The sequence below is a fragment of the Myotis lucifugus genome, unplaced genomic scaffold, assembly GCF_000147115.1.
Source record: "Myotis lucifugus unplaced genomic scaffold, Myoluc2.0 scaffold_3, whole genome shotgun sequence".
In the NCBI taxonomy this organism is placed as follows: domain Eukaryota; kingdom Metazoa; phylum Chordata; class Mammalia; order Chiroptera; family Vespertilionidae; genus Myotis; species Myotis lucifugus.
The window spans coordinates 3,591,428-3,617,433 of record NW_005871051.1 but is presented as its reverse complement, the minus strand read 5'-3'; the positions used below and the strand labels follow the sequence as shown (position 1 = coordinate 3,617,433).

At 45.9% G+C, this 26,006-nt stretch overlaps 1 protein-coding gene across 1 annotated transcript in view; it reads left to right on the top strand.

The window, feature by feature from the left end:
• The window catches only part of ANKRD44 (ankyrin repeat domain 44), a 132,362-nt gene that overhangs the window by 35,657 nt on the left and 70,699 nt on the right, over positions 1-26,006 (top strand). Inside the window, exons 5-11 of the mRNA XM_023763119.1 lie at positions 2,511-2,581; positions 5,808-6,008; positions 6,657-6,744; positions 9,249-9,391; positions 11,277-11,489; positions 16,095-16,173; positions 22,708-22,822. Of these exons, the coding sequence (XP_023618887.1) occupies positions 2,511-2,581; positions 5,808-6,008; positions 6,657-6,744; positions 9,249-9,391; positions 11,277-11,489; positions 16,095-16,173; positions 22,708-22,822 (910 nt within the window). The remainder of the gene's footprint in view (positions 1-2,510; positions 2,582-5,807; positions 6,009-6,656; positions 6,745-9,248; positions 9,392-11,276; positions 11,490-16,094; positions 16,174-22,707; positions 22,823-26,006) is intronic.

The following is a 26,006-nucleotide window of genomic DNA, read 5'->3' as shown; positions in this document are numbered from 1 at the left end:
ATTCCCTGGCCTGAACTGGAAAATCCTGGAGGATGCTGGGTGGCGGGACCACTTTATATGGAAAGAGTGGACGTGTTATTTTTTTTTAGACATATACTTCTTCTTTTTAAAACATATATTTTTATTGATTTCAGAGAGGAAGAGAGAGGGAGAAACACCACTGAGCCACGCCGGCTGGGCCACAAGTATACCTTCAAAGCTCCCCAGGCCCGGAGGTCACGATTCAATTCCCTGTCAGGGCACAGGCCCGGGTTGTGGGCTCCATCCCCAGTGTGGGGCATGCAGGAAGCAGCAGATCAATGATCCTCTCTCATCATTGATGTTTCTGTCTCTCTCTCTCTCTCTCCCTTCCTCTCTGAAATCAGTAAAAATATATTTAAAAAAATTTTTTTTAATATATTTTATTGATTTTTCACAGAGAGGAAGGGAGAGGGATAGAGAGTCAGAAACATTGATGAGAGAGAAACATCGATCAGCTGCCTCCTGCACACCCCCCACTGGGGAGGTGCCCGCAACCAAGGTACATGCCCTTGACCGGAATCGAACCTGGGACCCTTCAGTCCGCAGGCCAATGCTCTATCCACTGAGCCGAACCGGTTTCGGCTATTTAAAAAAATTTTAAAGTATAGATGTGCCTGGCCCCATCTCAAACCAGTGAAATTAGTCTGGGGAGTGGGAGGACAGGAGTCTGTCTCTTGGCTTTAGGGATTATTATGTTCTTGTTTTCTATAATTAATATCGTTAATGGTATTTGTCCTTCAGTTAAAGAGAAAAAGATTGTGTACGGTCTATGATTTGTTATTTCCTTTTAGCTGGTATCTTAAACTAAATTTCTAGCTCATCATCTCCTGGTGCCTTTTGAAAAAACACACTGGTAAAAAAAAAAACCAAGGTTCTATTTTTTAAGCTGTCAGTGGCCTTGGCCTCACAGCGATGAGCCAGCCCTGCTTTCACTGGCCTCCTGTCCCAGTCTGTCCCAGAGGCACCGCCCCCCCCTCCCCTCCTCTGCCCGCCTCGCTTGCTTCCTCACTCTTCTTCCTCACCAACTTCCTTCCTTGTTGTCCTAAGGCCAAAAGAGTCTCATCTTACTGCATCGCAGACGGCATTTTCTCTTGCTCCTCCCTTTAACAAAACTTTAGTAGCCCTTTTAACAAAACTTTCCATCTCTGACCAGAAGACTGGTCAAAACCCTGAAGCCCCCTGAAAAGGGAGCTCAGATGGGGTTGTTTTATTTTATAATTTTCTCTTAAAAATATTTTTTTGTTATTGATTTCAGAGAGGAAAAGAGAGGGAGAGAAAAAGATTAATGATGAGAGAGAATCATTGATCGGCTGCCTCCTGCACACCCCCCACTGGAGATCGAGCCCACAACCTGGGCACGTGCCCTGACCGGGAATGGAACCGTGGTGACCTCCTGGTTCATAGCTGAATACTCAACCACCTAGCCACGCAGATCGGGCAGATGGGGTGTTTTATCAGCTCAGCTGTAGACCTGGAGGGCTTGCCCTGGTGAGGATTGTGAGGGTGTCACGGAAGGAGGGCCGATTCTGCTGTCCTTGACTCCGTTCATTAGGGGCGTCTGCTTGATGGAGGTGGCTCCGGAGATGAAACTGTGAATGAGAGCTGGCTCCTGCTCGGGTATGAGCGGGGTCTGGCTGGTGTGAGCCTGTCTGTCCCCCACAGAGTGAGGGAGCCTGTCTCCCCCCACAGTGTGAGGAAGCCTATCTGTCCCCCCACAATGTGAGGGAGCCTGTCTCCCCCCCAGTGTGAGGAGCCATGTGCAGCCCACACAGGCGTCCTGTTGGTCTGCCCCAGCGCTCCATGGAGGCTGCCTTATTCCCACTGAAATGCCTGGCTAATCCCAGAGACAGAATGGGGACTCCTGGATAAAGGAGATTTCTGCTGATCCTCTCAGCCCCGACGAAATCCCTTCAGAACTCAACTTCGCCCGACGTGTTTGGAAGCTGACTGGCCCCTCGTGCACACTAGTTGGAAGGCTGCTTGTCGTGGACCGTTTGCCAAGAGAGTGTTGTGTGCCCTGTGAGATAAATATCCTTAATGACTAAACAGAAAATACTTTATCTGGTTATGTATTTTATATCCAGGAATATACCTTCTATTCGGGAACACACACACACACACACACACACACACACACACACACACACTGGAAAAGTCCTTCATTCCTCAGAACACACATGTCCACAGCCCTGGAGAACCTGTCCTCTCACCACTGTGTCTCCTGCCCAGTGAGATGCCGTATTTCCCACCCAGTCTGTACCAGTTCTCGGACATTCTCAGTTCTTGATCTCGCTCCTCGGCAGCCCTGGGGGTCTCCTCCTGTGCAGTTGCCAGAAAGCACGGGGCTGATACAGGGGAAAACAAAATGCAGCGTGGTGATTGTGCCGGGCAAATGAGAGCGCAAGATACAGCCTCTGACGTGACCCCAGCCCCCCCCTCCCCCCTCCCCCCGCTGCATCATGCCTCTCACCTGTGCTCTTTGGTTCCAGGAGCTCGTGTGAATGCCAAGGACAACATGTGGCTGACCCCGCTGCACCGGGCCGTGGCCTCCAGGAGTGAGGTGAGTGGCTGGCTGATGTGATCTACCACCTTCAGTCCCTGGAGAGAGAAACATTCTCTCCGCTGGAGTAGGATTCTCACTGGTGAGCTAAAGGCTTTTGCTTCTCATGCAAGAGGGTTACTTACCAGCAATGAACAGCTGTTGATTTGAGTGCCAGCTGCATGGCAGGCACAGGCTGGGGGTGACTGGGGTGGTCCGGGGTGGGCCCCATGGTCCTTGACTTCAATGAGCTCTCAGTCTGGAGGGGGAGGCACGCAGGTAAGTGGATCAATACGACATCAGAACTGAATAGAGGAGGAAGCAAAGAACTGCTTGGATAGAGACCGTCTTCCAAGAAGAGATGCCTGGCTGAGCCAGTCCTTCGAGGATGAGTAGGGACACTCCCTACTCAAGGGAACGGGGCTGTTTCAATAAAACTTTATTTACAAAAACAGACCAAAATGATCTGTGCTAAAATATCTTTAGAAGTATTGCCTATTTAAGAATATAGCCCCCCCACACACACACTCAAATACATATTTTCTTTGCGTAACCTGTTGCTTTGTGTGAAATGCATTTCTAAATATTTCTTTAAAAGAAGTGCCTCTTGAAGATAATATCTCATTCCCCTAGTCTTAGTTACTCAAAAAGTAATCACATTTTGTGACTTTTAGAAAACAAATTTCTAATGATTTCACTGGTCTTATCTCCAAAAAGTATGAATTTGTGAAATGTTCTTGTCTGTTTTGTTTTGTCAGTCTATCCTCAATTTACATACTACTTAACGCAGAGCAAGAATTAGTACCAGTGCAATAAATAACGCACAAGGCAAAGGTATTCAAGTGACAGTAGGTATTGTTATTTTGCTCTGAATGTGCGAAAAGCATCCTGTACCAGCAGTTTTTACACCATTTCTCGGAGATGATTATCTTCGATCTTTTTGGCCATATATCTGCAGTACTTTCCCAGCATGCATCTTCAAAATGTGCATCTCATTTATTTATAAATTATATACTGAACTGCTGTCGTATTTCCAGGCACCATAGACTCAGGGGGAGGCTCTTCATTTATCGGATCTCCCATGACCCAGGGAGATAATAGGCTTCTGAAGGCTTTCCTGTTTTGGCCAAGCTCCTGTCAGATCTGATGAAATCTGTCATTACTTTACCTTGTAATGTAGGCGATCGGAAGCTTTACCCGGAGTGGAAGTGTCAGCTCCGTAGCTTCCACATTGTTCATGTGGGTTCCTTGCATACACCTGGCTTCGTTTAGGATGCTCTTCGTTTAAGGGCACATCTCACAACCTGTAAATGGACGTGGCAGGCCCTTCCCTGTGCCTTTGGGTGCACTCCCAGCGAATGAATGGAGCCAGGGCCACCCCACGCCCTCAGGACTGTGGAAGCCTCCCTCTTCCCTGAGGGCATCCCCAATACTGTGAGGCCAGATCCTCTGCAGCGCTGACTGAGGGCACAGCGCCAACCCAGAAGTTAAATGCCAGCTGAAATGCTTTCTTTTTTAAAGAAAAATACAAGTGAAGGTTCCAATATTTTCTTCCCACATCACAATGAATTAATTGCCTGTGCGTCTACTTAAACCTCCATATTTGTGAGAACAAAGTTGATAAAAAAAATATCATTTTTCTAAAATTTTAATGCTTTATTGTGATTGAGCTTCTCTTTTGCTTATTTTTTGTGCACTCGGCTAGTTTTTAGGATAGAACCTACCTGGGTAATATTTCTCTCAACCTTCCATAGTTCTAGCCATGTTTCGCACAGCACAGTATGTGGGCATAATGGGTACACATGTTTTGCTCTGAAATGGGCTCAAGGACTATTTAGCAATCATTATTTTATTGTCTGTCTTGCAGAGGATGGGTGGCAGATATATTTCCTCCCCTTTTTGGTAATTTTAACAAATTGCTTGCTTGGGCCCTGTCAGCTTATTACCCTTTATTTATAGCATCTAAGTGGAGTTACACTATTTCTTTAAACTAGATTCTCTAATTTGCAAAGTTAATTTCTTTTACCAGCTCTCATTTCTACTCAGTTAGCCATTCCCTTCCACATGTACTGATTTATGGAACATTCTTTTTATTTTATAATTTATGTCCCTGATGAAAGTATTAATCTTGAGAGTTCGAATTGTCTTCTATCGGGGGCACTTTCATATACTTGCATGATAACGTAGCCCGGTCACTCCAGGCCTGTGGGGATCAGGGTGGACAACGGTGAGCACTTGGTCCAAGAAGGGTGGCAGGAGTATGGGACTGATGCCTTTCACTGGCTCATGGATGACACATTGATAAGATGTCCATACTGGAGCTCCATTAACTGCCCCAAGGATGTCTCTGGAAATAAAGAGAAGCAACCACAGCCCATCGCCTTTCCAGAGAAGCTGCATCATTCCCTTGATTCAGCAGAGGCGTCCTGGCTGTGTAACCAGGTCCCCAGGGAGGTCACAGAGAGCCCGAGGCCGGCTAGACCCTCGGGGTGGGACCAGGCATCTATTTTTAAGGGCTCCCCAGGCGGTTTCATCGCACAACAAGGTTGAGGTGTAGTTCAAGAGGCAAACAAGCTGACGAGGTCAATAGAAGGAAAGTGAAAAGTGGGAGGCTCAGGAAAGGTGAGGGAACTCAATAGTAGAAGAGAAACCACCCCTTTGTAACATGGGAAAGGCTGGAAGAACACTTGTGTAGCTTCAGGTCGAGATGGTAACAGACATCCTCTTTGCTTCACTGCTTATCGATCAGAGTGAGGGTTACGATGTTGGCCGAGAGCACTGAAGATTTATAAATCGATCCAAGAATGTCTGAAGCACTTGGAGGCCTTGGGCTTTGGAAGGGGGAGACTGATCGACAAACACCTCTAACCTCAGGTGATCTTGGGGGGCCTTTTGGCCGAAGGATATGTCGCCCAGATGTGCACACTTGCACATGCGTGCTCTCATTTGGCCAAAAACACCTGCTACCTTATAAGGAAACCTTATACTCAGAAGGTTTATTTGGTGTTGGAGCTGTGCCAGGGCCCTTGGCCTAACAGACGTACAGGGAGTCTGTTTTGATCTGCGACACTCTGGATCTTTATCTCGAATTCGCTTTGCTTGTCACAGGAGAACATCCCTCTGAAGCCAGCCGCGAGGGCAGGAGCCACCCCTGTCTGTAGCTCGGGGTCTGGTGAAACCGCTCACACCCAAGGAGTATTGATCGGGCATCTGTCCGTGACCCCTGCGCACTCTGCTTTGCTTGTAGGAGGCAGTGCAAGTATTGATTAAGCACTCGGCTGATGTCAACGCGAGGGACAAGAACTGGCAGACCCCGCTGCATGTCGCCGCCGCCAACAAGGCCGTGAGGTGTGCAGAAGTGATCATTCCCCTGTTGAGCAGCGTCAACGTCTCTGACCGCGGCGGCCGCACGGCCCTGCACCACGCCGCTCTCAACGGCCACGTGGAGGTGGGCGTCCTCCCCCCTGGGAGCAAGGGTCCTCCTTCCCGCTCTCTCAGCCCGGATGGAACCATCTGCCACCTGTGTCCTCTCTCCCTCTCCCTCTCTCTCTCTCTCTCTCTCTCTCTCTCTCTCTCTCCCCACAGTAGAACCTAATATTACTGCTGAGACCTTTACGGAATGTGGTCATAATATTTGTACACAAAACCACAGGCATTTATATCCATTTTTATTTACCTATTTTTAAATATATTTTTATTGATTTCAGAGAGGGAGGGAGAGGGAGAGAGAGATAGAAACATCAATGATAAGAGAATCATTGATCGGCTGCCTCCTGCACGCCCCACACTGGGGATCGGGCATGTATCTTGACCGGGAATGGAACCGTGACCTCCTGGTTCATAGGTCAACGCTCAACCACTGAGCCGCGCTGGCCAGGCTATATCCATTTTTAAATTTGGAGCCACAGCGAATTGAAAAAGTAGCCGTCACCTGAGTCTTTTTCTCCTGATACACATGCTGCTGGGTTTGAACTCTGTTTGAACTCCGATCTCTGACCGGCCTGGCCTTCCACTTGGCGCAGTTCCCCTGCAGGCGGCGAGGGGCCCTCCCCCGTCCACACTGCACACGGGACCTCACTCTTGGTTTATCTTGCAGATGGTCAACCTACTCCTGGCCAAAGGGGCGAACATCAACGCCTTTGACAAGAAGGACCGGCGGGCCCTGCACTGGGCAGCGTACATGGGTGAGTGGTCCATGGATGGAAGGCAAGTGCATGTGACCTTCATGCGGGAAGCCAGGGGTCTCTCACTGACCACACAGGTTCTTTCTCGGGCAAGTCTGACTTCTTTTTCCGCTTGGGATTCAGCTGGATTGAGATTTGGTCCGTTTTCCTGGCAGGCGTCCAACACTCTAGTTGGGCAGTTGCTTTGCCAGAGATTTATTTCTCCTACAGGGAGGAGGAGGCATGCATCATGGCCTGGACCCCACTGAGTGCGCTTCAGTCTGGATTGGAAAGCTGCACAAATGGTGCTTCTTCTTACTTGTTGTGGAAGCAAGATAAGGTGTTTACAGAGAAAGCAGCCTGGCTAGTAAAGCAAGGATGTAAATGCCATTTGTCTTTTTATTTATAAATATTTTTGAAAGAACCAGAAAGGAAGGATGGATAGACCCCCCCCCCCCCCCGGCTGCTGTGTAGGTTGAGGTGGCCGGAGTCACTGTGGATTGTCCTGCTTCTCCATGTCCCGCAAAGCTGGGGCTTGTAGTCCTCGCTTCTGCCAGCTCGGCCGGGGAAGTGGGGGGGAGAAGGTACATGTCTCTATTTTTCCTTTTCACTTCTGTTGGCCCAAATACCACTGACAAAAGATAGACCAAGAATAGAGTTTATTCTCGGTGTGGTCCTGTGGGAAACGGAGACCCTTCCTTTGTGTTTCTGATTGGAAAACATCCTGCAATAGAAAGCAGACAAGATTCTATTGGCACCAAGTTCCAACCCACTTGAAGGCCCATCCCCAGGAGACGATGTTGGTAAATTATGGGAGATCTACACATCGGACACTGCGCAGTAACGGCAGTGATGACGTTGTTGTATTTATTAACATAGGAGGGTCCTCTGACGTGCCAACTGAAAACAGATCACAACACAGTGTGAATACTATGACCCCCATTACAAAAATCTATACAATAAAAACAACCTGGTGTATGATGCACTGAAATGTTCGTTGATCATCTCCAGGGATTAGTGATTGTAGGTGATTTTGGTTTCCTTTTAATACTGCTTGGCTTTTCTGAGTCTTCTTAAGCATACAGGCCTTTTATCTCATAAAAAAGAAGGTGGGTTGGAGCAGAGATGAAATAAAGGATGCGCTCTTGGGTCTGAATGAATCTCTGGGCTTGGACACCAGAATCCTAAGCCTTTGTGAGCCTATCGTGTGCAGATGAGGTGAGCTGAGTTGGCTGAGCCAATTGGATGGCCCTGTGGGGCTGGAGCCGGTGGGCGTTTGCCAGGCCGACCTTCAGGCAGAGCACACACTAGGCTGGTGTGGGATGGCACTCAGACACCCGGGGCTTCCAGTCTGTTCCTTGCCGATGTGCAGCTAGAGCATGTGTGTAGAATTGCTTTGAAGAAGTAAAGTCGTCATTATGTGTGTCATCAGGATTCAAATAGGAAAATACATAGTTGATGATCTGTAGGAAATAAAGGACAAACTAGGATGAGACAGCACCACTAGTCTTTCTATATACAAGTCCTGGGGAAAAAGAGTCAAATATTAATAAAACAAGCCATGACCAAACTCTCTCTCTTGCTCTCTCTCTCTCTCTCTCTCTCTCTCTCTCACACACACACACACACACACACACACACATCTCTTTCTTTGCCTCTCTTTCACACGCAGGCACACACCTCTCTCTCTCACACCCCTCTCTTTTTACACACACACACACACACACACACACACACACACACTACACACACATTTTAGATGAGCCAGTACTCATCTACCCTTCATTTATCAACCATGTTTACAGCGATGACCCTGAGCATTGAACCATCTTCAGTCACAAAATAAAGGTCAAAAGCATTTAACATATTATATGTAGTGACATAGGGAACAAAGGGAACTATTCTAGAAAATATGCCAACAGGGCTTGAAACTAGAAGGATTTTCTGTTTAGCCAATAATTCACGAGAATACTTTTAAGTTAAACCATATGAAATTGCCATTTCTGTGCCACCCCCAAACACACACACACACACATGATCAAACAGCAGCAATTTCATATAATTTAAAAGTTAATCTGGAGTCATCCTGATTAATTGATTTTTTTTCTTTCATTAATTTTTTTCAAACCAAATTGCCACTGTTGGGCCTTTCAGTGAGGCATGGCAAGTGGTTTCAAAAGCATTGCTTTCGTTTTAACATAATGCTTGAAGGTTGTGGTACTAACACGTTACAGGACCTTGTTCTTACTTAGTATTTATTGATGAACAGGCATCTCGCCTATTAGATCCTGCAGAAAAGGCTCCCATAGGAATCATTGATTTCTCCCCACCCCAGCATTTACATAAAGCCTGACACATAGTAGGTGCTCTCTAAATATTTGTTGAGTATTTCCATGAACCAGCTTTTATAAAGAGCTCAGCAAAACGCTGATGGCAATGAGAGCTCACAGGGGTCACTTAGGTGTCACGAGTCCTCAAGTCGTCCCGTAAAGCTTAACGGTGTCTCTGCTGCTTGCTCTGTGAAGGCCACCTGGACGTGGTGGCGCTGCTCATGGACCACGGCGCGGAAGCGACCTGCAAGGACAAGAAGGGCTACACCCCCCTGCACGCTGCAGCCTCCAATGGACAGATCAACGTTGTCAAACATCTCCTCAATCTGGGGGTGGAGGTGAGCCACCACCATGCACCACCCTGGGTATATTTGGGGGCTTTCTGTTGTTCTGAAGTGAAATCCTCTGGATTTGTGGGTTTTCTTTTGTTCTGAAATTAAACCCTGTTTGCATTTTATTTTTATTTATTGATTTGAGAGAGAGAAAGAGGAAAGTGGGAGGAGGGGCTGGAGAAGGAAGGAGAAGGAGAGAGAGAAAAAACATCGAAACATTGATTGGTTATTCTACCCATTTATCTATGCACTAGAGGCCTAGTGCACGAAATTCGTGCACTGGGGGGGGGGAACCCCTCAGCCTGGATTGCCAGAGGGTGCAGGCCTGAATGCAGGAGGTTGGCCAGCTGGGAGGGACTGTGGGAAGGCTCCAGAGTGTGTCTGGCCCATCTTGCTCAGTCCTGATCAGCCAGACCCCAGCAGCAAGCTAACCTACTGGTCAGAGCATCTTCCTCCTGGTGGTCACATCAGTGCACATCATAGCAACTGGTCAAACGGTCGACTGTCTGCCCCCTGGTGGTCAGTGCATGTCATAGTGAGCGGTTGAGCGACTTTAGCATATCATTCGCATATTACGCTTTGATTGGTTGAATGGCCTACCAGACGACCGGACACTTAGCATATTAGGCTTTTATTATTTAGGATTGGTTAATTCTTGTATGTGCCCTGACGGGGGATGGAACCCACAACTTTGGCGTATCGGGAAAATGCTCTAATCAACTGAGCTACCCATCCAGGACTAAATCCTGTTTCCATTTTAATTCAAGAGGAAAAATACCCTTCTTACTAGTACCCTGTCTTTGAGTTTCAATGGGCAACTAACTGGCGGAGGGCAATGGGGGCATCTAATTACCGGAAAACCAGAAACAGACTAACTTTCTGTGTCACAATAGATGGAGAAATCGTTTTATATGTATAAAATACACATTGACCAGTCAATTTTAAAGACTGGCCAGGACTCCCCATCCTACCTTCAGAATCTGGCCTTCTACCTGGTGGCTTACACACAGAAATGAGGGAGTGGCAGGGATAGCAGCAGAAGGGTTCAGTGCTGAACTGGAGAGGTCAGCCAAAGGAAAACCTAGTTGCAAAACTGAGACTCTGAGGGTGAAACCCAGCAATCGGGGCAGGAAGACAGAGCCATGGCCTAACCCAGGCCAGCTTCATGGTCCTGCTATAGGATGCGGCCTTGTGAGGTGTCAGGCGGCAGCCAAACCCAGGGTGGCTTCTGAGCACAACTTCTGAGCTCCAGCTCCACAGCACCTCCCTGTGCACCTCCCACTCCTTTTGCTTCGGGTTCACTGTGAGTTTCAGACTTCTTTCTTCTTCTTTTTAAAAATACTATTATTGATTTCAGAGAGGAAGGAGAGGGAGAGAGAGATAGAAACATCAGTGATGAGAAAGAATCATTGATTAGCTACCTTCTACACGGCCCACACTAGCGATCGAACCCACAACCCGGGCATGTGCCCTGACTGGGAATCGAACCGTGACCTCCTGGTTCATAGGTTGACTCTCAACCACTGAGCCACGCCGGCCGGCCAGCCAGGCTTCTTTCTCACTCCCCTGATTCACTTCTCCTCTGGCATTCCAGGCAGCTTTGCCCTTCACTTGTTAATCCCTTCCATAGCCCACAACTGTCCGTCCACAAGTTGAAACCTCTCACTCAGTCTTCCTCCCCAGTTCACTGTTTGTCACCCCCCCTTTCTGCTGCTCTTTACCTCCGGTGACAAGCATGTCCAGGGTGACCACGATGGGCAGGTGTAAGCGCTGAACAATTACATTGACAGATGGACATTTTCTTCCTTTGGCACAGCCGTTAGGTTTTTTTGTGGGAAATGGGGTGAATTGGCTGCAGGGATTTTAATCCCCGTCCCGCACTCATTTGCAGATCGATGAAATCAACGTCTATGGGAACACGGCGCTCCACCTGGCCTGCTACAACGGGCAGGACGCTGTAGTCAACGAGCTGACCGACTACGGTGCTAACGTGAACCAGCCCAACAACAGTGGCTTCACCCCTTTGCATTTTGCTGCTGCCTCCACCCACGGTGCTTTGTGTCTTGAGCTGTTAGTCAACAACGGGGCGGATGTTAACATCCAGGTATGGCACTCTTAGTGTCTGTCTGTCTGTCTGTCTGTCTCTCTCCTTCTCCCTCTCCCTTCCTCCCTCCCTTCCTCTAAAATCAATTATAAAAGAAAAAAGAAAGAGTTAGAGAAAAGGAAGGAAGTGGAGGGGAGTGTAGAGTCTTCATGAAGAAAAGCAGGTAATAACGAAAAAGTAGAATAGCTGAAGAGAATGTCAGAGTTCTAGATCTTGTAAACAGAGACCATCCAAGGTCCTAAGTGGAGGTAAGAGGAAGGTCCTTGGGGCATTGAAGAGATCAAGGAACTGTAGCCCAAGGTGGGGGGAGAGTCATCGTGTGGGAGTGTGGGATTGAACTCGGAGAGTGTGCTGGTGGGAGGCTAACAGGTGGCCAGACCTTCAATGTCCCAGGGCTTGTGGACATTGCCATCCTGGTGTCTGAGGGACATCCTTAAAGCCCCCAAAGAAAGAAAAATTATTGAAATTAAATAAAGTTTCTCTTTTCACCAACCTCCATTCAATTAATTCAAAGGTTTTCAATCACCTCTGTAAACATGTGACTGATACTCTCTGTGCTTATCCCGGGGCTAGAAGGACACACCTACCTACTGCTCCCAGGTCACTGACAGTGGTAGTTCCCATTGGACAGGGGCTTCAGCTGTGTATGGAGCATCGGTGTATGGCAGCCTTCTCTTCCCCATAAAACAGACATGGAGGCATAGTTATTAGATTTAATGTTAACTTTTCCTGTGGACTGCTAATCATCAGTAGAATATAGGAAATAGCATTTTTAAAACCTGAGACTTGGGTTTATGTGTTCTCAAACCTATGCCGGTGGGATTTTGAATTAAATCTAGCCTTTCCCCTCAATCTCCCTACATCCACTCTGTCTACATCCTCTTGGTTTCCTCCTTCTCTCGGGCCCCCCTTAGCTATTCCAGATGGCTTCTGGGATCATAGATCCTCTGACATTTCCATAGAGCCATTCTGTCTGACTCCGGAGGTAGCTTTCTAATTGAAGTGGTTATCTCTCTCTACCACGTTGCTCCCTGGCTTTTGAAAGTGTTTGTAGATTGCAAGACAGTTTGTATTTGTTTAGATTTTCTAAAGCTTGAGGGAAATCACATATTGAAATATGGCCAATACCCACCCACGCGTTCACTTTGTTTTCCTCCATCCTCACAAAACACTAAAAGCAATGTCTTCATGGGCAATGGCAAGAATATTGAAAGAGGAGGAAGGATATGTGTCCTGCGTGCATTTGACAATCCCTCATTTTGCTTAGATTGACCGTGGCTTTGACCTTGTAGTATTAGTTTATTTGTGATAAAATAAGACATAATACTTCATACAGCAATCCATCAAAGGTTCATACAGCAATCCATCAAAGGTTCACACAGCAATCCATCGAAGGTTCACACAGCAATCCATCGAAGGTTCACACAGCAATCCATCAAAGGTTCATACAGCAATCCATCCAAGGTTCTTCCATTGACTTAGGAAGCCCTTTGGGGTTTCTGGCTCTATCTGGCCCCCTCCCCCTGCTGACCTTAGTGTTGTGCTCTAGAGGCGCTATTGGCCTTCAGTAGGACACTGAGCTGGTGACTCTGGGAGGCAGCATATATACCACCAAGAGCACAAAGCCTGCAGGTTCCCGGGGAGGAGAATGTCTGTGTGTTTAGGGAAGGTTTTGTGAGGAGTTGGAGGATGAGGAAAGGCGGCATTAGGAGCGGAAGAAGAGAATGAACAGATTTCTGAGGAAGAGGGTCAAGAAGAGGGAAACACTCCCTTAGGCCAAGGATCAGTCTTCCTCAGATGGTGCTGAATTCTGCCCCGAAAGAGTATTCATATTTGTCATAAAATATCCTTAATCCTCAATTCGTTTTCCTTCATGATTTATGACTGCACTCTGAGCCAGTAGAAGAGCTTTTTGCTTAATGAAATAAATCCCCCAAATAAAACTTTCTGAGCCCTCAGTCTGATGGGAAAATGCATCTGGAAATCGGAAGGAGCCTAGACATTAAGAATAAGATTTGGAAAAGCAGAGCTGTGAATAAACAGAGGAACTGCACATGACCTCTCCTTTGAGCATGCAGGGATCTTTCATCTCGGAGGTTCTCAGAACATCAGCAGCCACAGCCAGCCCCCTTGTGCACCCTGTCTCAGGCAGGGCCCCTCCTCTCAGCCCGAGGACTCCGAGTGCCAGCTCGCAAGGCGAGCTACAAAGTAGTGTCCTTTTGTGACCTTCATTGGTGGTCAAGGGCTTTTTGAAGTTCATACCATATGAACAAAACTGCCCTAAAGTGACTTGTAATGCTTCCTGTCACCTCCCCGCCCCCCTGCCACCCATCTCCCTGTGAGAAAAGGACAGTCAGCAACGGCCTGGACTCAGTGGTAGACGAACCCCGGCAAAGGTCGACAAGGATAAACCTGAATGGGCATCACCGCTGACCATCACGTTGTCCTTTGGGTTTTCCTGACCTTGGTCGGTCAGCCTATTTATTTGTCCCTTTACCAAAGGCACACACACGCCAAGGGAGCGGCAGGTGTGGCGCTGCTGTCCCTGAACTGGACCCTCTTGGTAGACGACGCTCTGCAGGCCCATTGCTTCTGCTCCCGCTCACTGGCCGCAGTTTGCTTGGTGACCACCAGATTGGGGGGACGCCTCGGGGAAGACTTTAAGCTGTTCTCTAGGCGTGGAAAAGTGCTCAGTTAAATATGTACAAAGATACCATCTAAACACGGAAATACCCATGGCTTTATGTGTTTAATGAATCACGAATTAGTTATGTTTTCATATTAAATTTAAGAGACAATATTAGAGCAAAATTTAAAGAAATAGCGCCACCTAGGGACAAGTTCATGTCAGTCTGCAACTTCTGTTCTCTCCCTAGGCGTCTTGGACTGTCATCACGTTTTCATGGGGGTGTGCAGGGCTGGGGGGTGTTTTGAATCCTTATTCCCAAGTGGTTCCCAGGGTTTCGGTGCTTGAAACTGGCTGCACCTCCGACAGAGGGCCCAGGCTGTGGAGTCGGAGAGCTTTGGGGAGCCTCCTGCGCTGCGCACGCGTGGCCGGGTTGGCCACATATCCTCACTATCCTGATTGCTGCTGCTTGTCCTCTAAAAATCCCCTGTCAGGAAGCCTTCCGGTGGACTTCCCTCTCTCTTCCTCAGCCCTTTCTGACTCGGGTGACACTGCTGTGAGGCGGGGAAAGAGCTATCAGTTCTTTTTCTGCGGCTGCCTGCGAACTGTCACCGCCAGGCAGCTCCCACTCTGATGCGCTCCTCCCGTGGCCCAGGCTGTGCGTGGCTCCCTGCTTCCTTTCTGAGGAATAGACGCCAACTCCTCTGTTCAAGCCTGTGGTTCTGCGAGCGGTTCCAGCCCACAGTGGAAAGCAGGGTGCTCTGCAGGCCACAAGTGGGGCTCCCGTCGCCCCGATTCCGGCTCGGCAGGCCTGGGTTTGGGCACAGAATTCACATTTATCACAAGCAACGCGATGATCAGATGCAGCTAGTCCTTGGTTCACTCTGAGAAACACTTCTTTAAGTAATGATTTGTGTTCCACTGTAGAATTTTTTAAACCAAGAGCCATTTTAAAGGAACAGTATATGGGATGCATCACTAAGATGAACTTGCATTTTAGAAACCACATATTTTAACCTCAGGCTTAAGAAAAGTGTTTTCCCTGAGACTTAGAAAAATAAAATTACATAGTGTGTTTATTATTATTATTATTATTACAATACTTGAATGAAAGAAGGCATTCTGTTGAGGATACCTTTGGTCTAAAATAACTAATAATTTGGGGGGGATTACTATTTTAAGAAATTCTATGAATGACTATTTCTTAATTAAATGTGTGGGATTTGGGGATTTGGTGTAATGATGATCAGTATATAGATTCTGTGCATTTTTTATGTTTTGGCTGAACCTGTGTCAGGAAGTCCCATCACTTATATCTTGAACAATGAAGAGGTGTATGAATTCAGTACACCAGTTTCCAGGTGATGGGTAAAGGGGCAGTTGGCTGGACAGATGCATGCCTCGATGCTGTGAATTCAGCCTTTCTTTTTTACAACAGTCAGAAAGTTTTCCTCTGGAGTTGGAAGGGAGGGATGGTGGAGGATTCTAGGTTGGTCCTGAGAGGTGCAGTGATTTATAGCAGTTTGGGCTACGCCAGGTCACTCAGGGCCAAGAGAGGTAACACACCGTTTGTCTTTTTTCTTTTTTTTTTTCATGGACTATAGACAAAAGTTGAAAAAAAAAAAGTCCTTGGAGAAAACTTCCTTCAACTAGTAGGTTACAGGAGATGAAAACATTTTAGAGGATTTATTCCATTTGAAACAGAGTCGTTTAAAAACTGTCAGTATAACTAGACATTTTGCATTTCTTCTCTAAAATATTCACTTCTCCCTGCTTCTTTACGATGTGATGTTATGCAGCAACTTGAGGTATAACATGCACTTTATCACTCGCTTTCAAAATTATCTTTTGCCTCTTCTTATTTTTTATTATACTGAAAAAAAATGTAAATGGACATTGTCAGGACATCGCCAGCAGTGTCTGTACAGATGTCTCGGACCCACCCCTGGTCCATTGTTTCTCTCTCCCTTCTTTTTCAGAGTAAAGATGGCAAAAGCCCACTGCACATGACAGCCGTCCACGGCAGGTTCACACGCTCGCAGACCCTCATTCAGAACGGTAAGAGGCCTCTTCCGCACTCTCCTATTTGAACAGTGTTCTGGTCCCATGAGATGGGCCGTCAGTCATCTGAACGTGAAAGGTGACGCTCTTTTAGAGTTCATTGCGCTCGGATTTGCAGTTTCCTTTGATGTGCTCTGCTAAAAGCTCTTCCTCAGACGTCACATCGCCAGCCAGCTCAGGAGGGACGACATAAAGCCACTGAGTTTCACAGTCCATTCCCAGTCAGTCAAAGAACATGTGAGTTCTGAAACTAGACATGATATACATTCCTACATAGGCTCAAGATCCTGCACTTTTACTCAAAAACTGATACAAATAAGTACTATACATTTCCTAGCAGGAAGTCGGAGCTATTTTCAAGTTTCAGAATTCACCATCGTCCCCTAAGGTGAACCGCATTGGGCTCCTTGGGCAAAGGTAGCTAACGATGAGTTGACCTGGGAAAAAAGCAGGTGAGTATGTGATGTGAAGAATCCTAACAATCACATGCTCGATAGAGACCTTGGGAAGTCACATGATCAAGCAATCTCCCAGGCTTACAGCAGCAGCCTACGTGAGCCAATGGGCTGGCTCCGCAGCCAGAGTACCTGGGAGGGTCGCTTCACATTGTGGGTGGAGGCCGGCACCGCGAGTGGCTTGACCTTCACAGCCCGAGTCTGTTATCTTAGCAGATCTTAGAGACAACTGAAAAAAACACACCAAAACCACGAACCCCCCCCCCCCCCACGGGGTTAGCCCAGATTTTAGTTCACGTTCCGGGTGAATCCCGCAGCTCCTCGGCTATCTTTAGCTGACCCACATTTCTCCTTCTCACAGTTCTGGCATCAATTTTCTTGGACCTGTTTTTCTCTCACCTGTCAGGACTTTGATGACATGCACTTGAATTATTCGTGGCACTGAGTTAGAGCGTAGGCACTCAGGTCGTAAAACCAAACCGCCGTTTGACATTTGGACGGAAGACCAGCCAGGGAAATGATGCTTAGAAAGCAGAAGACCTGCAGCAAAGCAAAGGGCATGTCTAGCATTTCAGGGCGGCGGTCGGGGAAAGGCCGTCCTAGCCAGTCCCCACTGAGCCCGGGGAGGGAAAATGAAGATTAACCGCACACACTCGCTTTTTGTAATTGACGTATGTGGCCTTGGGCACTCGCTTTAGTGAGAGGACCGCGTTGGTGGTTTTATTCTGCTGGGCATGGACAGGGGAGGTGGCAGGACCCTCGTGTCTCTCTTTTGATCAGTTTCCTTGCCCCACTGCATTTCTCAGAAGCAGTGTCCCCTGCCTTAAAAAATAAACAAAACTAGGGAGAAATTTGGTATAGTTTATTTTTAAAAAATTAATTCAAATGAACTGGGCCTTAGCTCTGTGGCATAAAAGCTTTGTTCCCTGTTAGAGCCACTTCAAGCATCAGTGACCAGACCAGAGAGCGTAGTTTCTCACCTTGTAAGCTCTGCCTTCCTCATGAGCGTCCTGTGGGCCAGACGTACGGGCCTTCTCCTTTGAGTCCTGGCCAGACCCACCTGCCCTCTGCTATGCTAGTTGCTTACAACAGTCCCCCTGGCGGGCGGGGCACAGGGGCGCTGCGTTGACTTCTCCAAAAGCTGTCCCCGAGGACCTGAAGACTTCCACGCCCTCTCTGCACATCCTTGCTAGACGTCTGAGTTGGGACGAGACCTGAAAGGGACCCCATCTCTTGTCCTCTGTGACCAAGGAGCTTTGTTTCAGAGCCTGTCTCATTCTTGGCTGGCCATCTTGCTTGTGCATTGGATGGGGTCCAGGGGTCTCAAATGATGGGGACTTAGGGGCTAGAATATGTAGTCCATCCTATATAATAAAAGGCTAATATGCAAATCGACCAAACAGTGGAACAACCAGTCACTATGACGCACACTCAATGCAGGAGCTGCCCCCACAGGGGGAGTGCTGCTCAGCCAGAAGCCCTGAGCTGGGCTCACAGCTGGTGAGCGCAGCAGTGATGGCAGGAGCCTCTCCCGCCTCCGCAGCAGCACTAAGGATGTCTGACTGCACACAAATCCTTTCAACCACCCCATGAGGAAGAGCTCCATTTCAAAGATGGGGAAATTGAGGCAGAGAGGGCGTGGCTTTTGCTGGGATATTTGGCAGGTATGTGAAGGCACAGAGATTGGAACTGAGGCAGTCTAACATCAGAGACTGAATTTAAAAAAAAATATATTTTTTCTTACTGATTTTAGAGAAGAAGGGAGAGGGAAAGAAAGAGATAGAAACATCAATGAGAGAGAGCCATTGATCGGCTGCCTCCTGCATGCCCCCCACTGGGCATGTGCCCTGACCGGGAATTGAACTGTGACCTCCTGCTTCATAGGTTGACACTCAACTACTGAGCCACGCTGGCCGGGCCAGAGACTGAATTTTTAACCACGATACTTACGCGTTTTCTGGGTAAACAAGGACATGAAAGTTGTTTTTGACTTGAATTCTATTTAGTCCAGGAGTTGCTTACATTTGGAGTGAGTTGTCCCTGAGATGGGATGATCTCATTCTCCTCCCAGCTGAGAATTCTTTGCGTTCATCCCCCACGTGAGGACGGCAAGTGCTTCCATTTGACATTTTACAAAGTGTCCTCAGGGAGGAGAATAAGCAGCTCTGTTCTTCCCTCCGGTCGGTTGGCTTCCTTCTGGGAAAGCACGGAGGCTCTCACCCTCACACCCTCAGGGCCTGTGTGGACCTCGGAGGGGTCGCTGGGCCAGGGGGCCCGGGCGCCGGCCCACGTGGGGACAGTGCTGGCTCCTGGACCAGCGAGCAGGCTGCGAGGAGCATGCTGTGTGTGTTTGTTGTCCTGTTCAGTCACTCTGGGGTTGGAATTCCTATGGCATTTCTCTGCTCTCTAGTCAGGGTTATTTCTTCTTTATAATCACTTTGTTTTTCCAGAATTATCCAGCTTCGGTAAGACAGCCATTGATTTTTTTAGTTGGTTAGCAAGACAGCCCCTGCTGTTCAGTGGCAGTTAGTTGTCTGAAGCTCTGTCGTCACAGGCAGAGGGGGAAGGACCTGAACGAAACCCACCAGGGAATCAGGAGGCGCTGAGTCCAGCCGCTGGCCCCAGGCAGCTGCTCAGACGCCTCTCAGTACTTGCAAAAGTTCAAAGCAGCTGTTTTCTTCAGGAAGCTGTACAAATACATAGAGTTTGAAAAGCAAGAGTCAAATGCTGGACTAGGATGAGTCATCGTGAGGTTTTTGACCTTTTGGCTCACAGTTCTTCTGAGGCAACTTGGTGAGCTGAGCGTCCTTGCATGTGCGATGGAACTAGCTTCAGACGAGTGCGCGAGTGCATTCTTCTAAACTCAGATACTTTTTTTCCTCACTAACGATCCAGGACAGATAACCAGTGTTTAACTTGCAACCTTTAAATGAATAGCAAAGGCATTTAATTTGCATTCCAAGAACATCTTAAAGGTCTTCAGGTAAAAATGGAAAGGTTTGGGTGAATGGAAAATGGAAATTCATTCAGCTCGAGGTCCTATTTTAATATAAAACATTTCTGAATAACAACTACCCAAATTATGTTTTCTTGAAATGTGCTTGATTTTATTTTTTGAATTGTATTTTAAATGACAATAAAAGCGTGTGTGGAAGTATCTATGTTTTTACAGTTTTAAATGGACTTATTAAATGATAGCACAACAACTGGAGGAAACTATCAACTCAGCCTCTCTTTTCCACCCTTTTCAATATTTTTCACTCTTCTTTCTTCTACCCAGTTTTTGGCACAGTTGAGGCTGGTAAACGTGCAGCTCTCATATTTGTTGAGAAGGGTTTGCCGGCTCCTGGCTGTGAAGGACCCGAGTGATTCGGTGTGTGTTCAGGGTGAAGGTTTCTCTGCAGCCTGGGGGCCTGCCCCCCTCACCTCCCCGACCAGCTCCAGGAGTAGACCTTCCAGGCCGACCTCTGTAGGCAGTTCTTAGACAAGTACATGTACCAGGATTGCTCTGAGGTATCCATGGAGACCAGCTGGCTGCCTGTCCCCAAGATTACATCATGTCATAAAAATGATTGATCTAAGTTGGATGCTTCTAAATTTGGATCATAGTAAACAATCTGTTAAGTCCCTAGGAGATCCTATCTAATTTTATTTTCTTATTTTAACTGATTATAAAATTAGGACATGCTCATTGTCAAAGTTAAATCACAAGATTGCCCATGATATTCACCAATATGTCTCCCCACTGCCATCCCAAGAATTTCTATTGACAGTTTGACGACACTTCCAGATTTTTCTCTGTATTTAAGAATGTATATGTATGCACAGTATAAAGATATATAATCATTACTTTTATTTTTACAGAAATGATTATAGTTGATATGAATAACTGGTTTTTAAAAAATAAGTACTGGACCACAGTTAGAAAGATTTGATGTGCAGATATTTTCACGTTGATTTCTTTATTGCCAGGATGTGGGTAAAGCCTTTCTAACTACAACTTGAAATCTAAGTACAATAAAAGATTGGTACATTACAAAAATATTTTTTAGGGTAACACACCAAAGACAAATGAAATTGCAGGGGGAAAATGTTTGCAACATGTATTACTGATAAATGGGTAATCTCTTAAATATTTTAAGAGCCCTGAAAATCAAGGGATAAAAGAACCCCCTTACACACACACACACACACACACACACACACACACACTTAGAAAAATGGGCAAAAGGCAATGACAAATAGTTCATAGGAAAAGATAAACAAATGGTTCTTCAGTATATGACTAGATGCTCAACTTTCCTGATAAGAGAAATTCAAGTGAAAACTACACTGAGCTGCCAGTTCTCACCCATCACATGACAGTACTCATAGCTTGACAAGGCTGTGAGGTAAAGGCACACATACCTTGCTGCTGAAATTGCAAAATTGCATAGGGCCTAACGAGGCAAATTTAGCAAATCTAACAAAACCACACGTTCATTTACCCTGTGACCTAGAAATCCCCTTTCTAGGAATTTACCCCACAAATACGAAGCCATAGGTTATTCACTACAGCGTTCTTGATAATGGCAAGAATAATATTTACAACCTAAATGCTCATCCATACAAGACTGGGGCAGTGAACTGGTACATCCGGGCAATGGAAACCATAAAGCTGTACAGAGACGAGGAAGACCTCCAAGAAGTGGTCTCTGGAGGTGAATTCCCGGAGGCATTAAGTGAAAAGGAAAAGAGCCGGGTGTGAAAGAGTCTGGTGCTTATTTTTGCAGAGAAACACAGGAAACATAAACCCAAACCAGTGCAGGTGATTTCTGCAGGATGTGGTTGAGGATGAAGTGGAAGGGATAGAAGTGAGTGGGGCTTTGTAAAAATCGAACTGTGACTTTTGAAACATGCACTGAGTACGTTGTTGTGCATTCATCCATTTTTAGAACTTTCTCAGATGCGCCACCCAGTAATGGAATAACTTGACCTTACGTGTCCGCTGAGGAGATGGAGTGGGGGATGCGCATCAACTCGGGGGTGTTCTTGGCACAATGTGTAGCCTGAATCTAGTAATAAGGAAATCATCAGGCAATTCCAGAATGCCACACTCTACAGGACGCCTGGCTTGGCCTCCCCAAGTATCAGTGACACGAGAGACTAAAAAATAAATAGAAGGCAAGAAGATTTTTGTAGATTAAAGGAAACTAAAGAGACGGGACAACCAAATGCTGTCAGAATTTTAGATCGGATCCTGGAATTTTTTAAAATAGCTCTTAAGCACATTTTTGGTATAATTGGAGAAATTGGAACATGCACTGTATATTACATAAAATTATATCAATGTTAAATTTCTTGGGTATCATGATGGAATTATGGATATGTAGGAGCGTGTCTTTGTTCTTAGCGGTGAAATGTCATATGTCTAACTGATTTTTAAGTGGTTCCTCAAATACATGAAAAAACAGACTAATCATGTTTACATATACGTATATAAAAAGCAGAAAAAGAAATGTAGTAAAAGAAAAAGTTGGGGAAAAAGACAAAATACAAAGGAAATACTATATTATTATGGACTACAGATGATGAATGTGATAGTTTTTAAAAATATATTTTCAGTTCAGTTCAGTTCATGCTTTTACTTATTTTCCTCATCATATTTTAAATTAGACAATCAAACTACGTAAAATATTTTCCTGAACTCTCTATTCGCCTTGGTTCTTTAGCTTTAGTATAAGGCCTACATAGGTCTTTACTTCAGCAGGTACAGTAGAAAATGAGTATGTCTTCAGAATTCCATCGAGTAGGATTTGATCATATTGTCCCTTCAGCGCAGGGATCTGATTGTAAGATGTTAGGTCCTCATGACAATATGGAAAGCTTTTCCAGAAGCATTTCTAACAGACCTCCCTCCATGCAGCTTTGCTAATCCCCCTCCTTCAGATGGAAAAGCGTTCCTCTGCTTCGGGGGAGAGATGCACAGAGTAGGGGGGAAATCAACATCTGATCACCACGAGTGACTAGCGGAGAAGGTAGCATCAGATCAGCCTGGGTCCTTACGCTATCTCCTGTGTTAAAACATCTTTTCCAGGAGGAGAAATCGACTGCGTGGATAAGGATGGCAACACTCCTCTCCACGTGGCTGCAAGATACGGCCACGAGCTTTTGATTAACACCCTGATCACCAGCGGAGCGGACACAGCCAAGTAGGTGACGGCCAGATGCGGGGGAATGGTTGCCGCGCGTGGAAATGCCGCCAAAGGGGTTCTGCCGTGCGGCAGATAGGCCCGTTTATCCAGCCCTAGGTGGATCTGTACCTTTATGCTAAGGACAAATTACATTTGAATGAAATTAAGTGACTTTTAATGACAGATGTAAGGAAGGACCAAATTAATTTTTTCAGCCACATCAATAAGAGGCCTATTCCAGTGGTTTTAATTAAGGACATTGTAATATTCTTCTGTTCTTTCCCATGTTCCATGTCAGTTCAGCAGGGAAAATGAATCATACGTGGGCAAATTTAGAGTTTATTCAGGATGCTTGCTTTATCTTAATTATGTAATTATAGGGTCCAATTGAGTAAATGTGCTACATAGGGAGGGGGAGCTGACCTCATTTCACACTTCACTTCAAACAAGGATGTATAGGGCATCTGGACCAGCTGTCACAAGGCCAGGCGCTATGGGAATTTCAGAAGTTACCTGGTTGGTACCTTCAAGGAGGCCATCACTGTGTTGGAGGCCCAAGGCCTGCCCAAGACAAAGAACTATATGCAAGTTAGCATATAATAAAGTTCCAAATGAAGCAGGACGTAGGTGGCAAGATGTTTGGTGTAGACAGTATGCCCTAGAGCAGCGGTTCTCAAACTACGGCCCGCGGGCCACATGCAAATACAAATATTGTATTTGTTCCTGTTTTGTTTTTTTACTTCAAAATAAGATATGTGCAGTCTGCATAGGAATTTGTTCATAGTTTTTTTTTAAACTATAGTCTGGCCCTCCAATGGTCTGAGGGACAGTGAACTGGCCCCCTGTTTAAAAAGTTTGAGGATCCCTGCCCTAGAGTATGGACAGGAAGGGGAGAGCGCCCGTGTGGCCAACTGCTCAGAACAGCCTTCAGGCGATGAGGTTTAGGTAGGCAGAGGGTGGCAGACCCCAAGCGGAGAGGAACGCAGGAACAAAAGATGAAAAGGGTACAGTTCTGGGAAGAGTTTGGGCTCAAAGAGTGTGTGTGGGGATGCCATGCTCTGCCCAGAGGCAGCGCCATGTCCCAGGCGGGGCCCAGGCTGTCACTGCCCAGGCTCCAGGCCAAGCTGCTTTGCTTGTGAGCTGTGTGGCCTTGAGCCCATTGCTCAATCTCTCTGTGCTTTGGTTGCTTCATTTGAAAAGTGGGAGTAATAATAGTACTTACCCATTGGTTTGTTTACAAGGATGAAAGGACTTAATTACTAGTAAAGCTCTCTGGAATAGATTAAGAGCTATATGGATTATATACATACACCTGCTAAGGTTATGAAACAAGATAATCCATGTTATTTGTGCCTATCACAAAATAAGCTATCATTAAATGTTAAGTATTATTTGTTAGTAATATGTAGTAGAACCAGATTACAGAGGGCCTTAGATACTTGAATCAGGAGTGTAGCCTTGATCACAGAGACCGTGGGTAACAATAACAATTTTCAGGGGCAGAACAATATGAGGGCAGTGTATTATTAGGAATCTTATTTTACTTGACAATTTTGTACGACAGGATAAAAAGCCTTGCTTGAGCATGAGTCAAATGTAAGTGGCCTAGGGAGGTGGGGTGGGTTTCAGAACAGTTACCTGCTTGACGATATCCCGAATGCTGCTGCAGTTAAGACAGAAAAGAAGTGAGCACAGTCGGTCAGGACGAAGAGAAATGAAAACCCTAGAGATAAGCGCCCCAAACCCAAAAAAGTTAGAGAAGAAAACCAAAGGGCTCTGACACCCCATAAAGGGACACGAGCCCTGAGTCCAGCCGCAGACCGTGCTCTGGAGCTCAGAGAGTTAAGAAAGAGCGACGCCATGATCTTTATTTTCTGGATGAGAGAACTGCTTTGTCCTTGCTGAAGACCAAACAGCCAGCAAGTAGCAAGACTAAACTCAAACTCAAAGTTTCTGACCCCGTCCCCTCTCTTAACCACATTTGGGTATTTCTAACATCATTCGCTCACTATAGTTCACTTAATATAGATTCATGTTGCTATGAAAAAAGCTCCTAGATTTATTTAATTTCGAGTCCCTTCTGCAGTTGCCTTGGCGGGGCCAGACCAAATGATTTTGCGGCCCCCGTTCCCCACCCTCGACTAAAGGAAGGTTCTAGAAAAGACTAGATGTGGGAGGGACAGCCATGTCTCTCTGATGCCAAGGCGAACGCTTAAAAGAACTGATATTCCAATGGTGCAGAAGTCTTTTGCTCACTCCGGAGAGCCGTCTGCAAATTGTTCTGGCCTCATTTATCCTGAAGTAACTGGGTAGGAGATGCCAGCTTACAGCTGAATTAGAAGTAGCTAATACAAATGCGTTCCATTAATCTTATGTCTGGTCAAATAAATGGAGCCATTTAGCTGGAATTGGTCGCCTCTTTCCTGCCACGTACACATTGTTAAGTTTGGTGTTAGCCGACACCGTCACTGATGGGCCTTCCTAGATGTAGGCCTGATGATGTAAGAGTGGTCCTTCTTATTTGACCTCTAAGACAGTTGAATCCTCATTTTCTGCTAACGGTTTTACAATCCTTCCTTTATGGGCAGTCTTGTTGAATAGCAATAAAGAGTAATTTTACTTTGAAATGTATGAATCATTTCTGAAGTGATTCAGAAATTCTGAATTCTACTTTAATGTTCTTTCCAATGGCGGCCTAATATTTAGTTTTCCTATTTGAACCATAGCAGCATATTCAAGTTCAAATGACAGTAGAACTTGAGTCCAAATTAATGTTTTCAAAACCTGCACTGAGGTAGTGACTTTTTATTAACTGTGAAATAAAAAATATAAACCAAACAGAATTTTTGCTAGACATTTTAAGAGTAGTTCTCCCTCCCTTCTCAGGTTTATAACTAACAGCAAAAAAAAAAAAAAAAAAAGAGGTAATTTCGCGAATGTAGAGTATAATGAATTATCTAAAGACAGTGATGGTAAGTGGTATGGTTGATTGGAAATATTGATCATGAAGATTATAGAATATAATCCTGTTAAACAATCCTGTTGCTGTCATGTTATCACTTACACTTTTTATGTTTTCTTATAGAGTTTGATGCTATTTTCATTAATTCATTTGTTTGTATTATTTTATATAAATATATATCTTTATGTTTCTTTAGAAAATAAATCCTATATATTATAGAAGATACATAATACATTATAT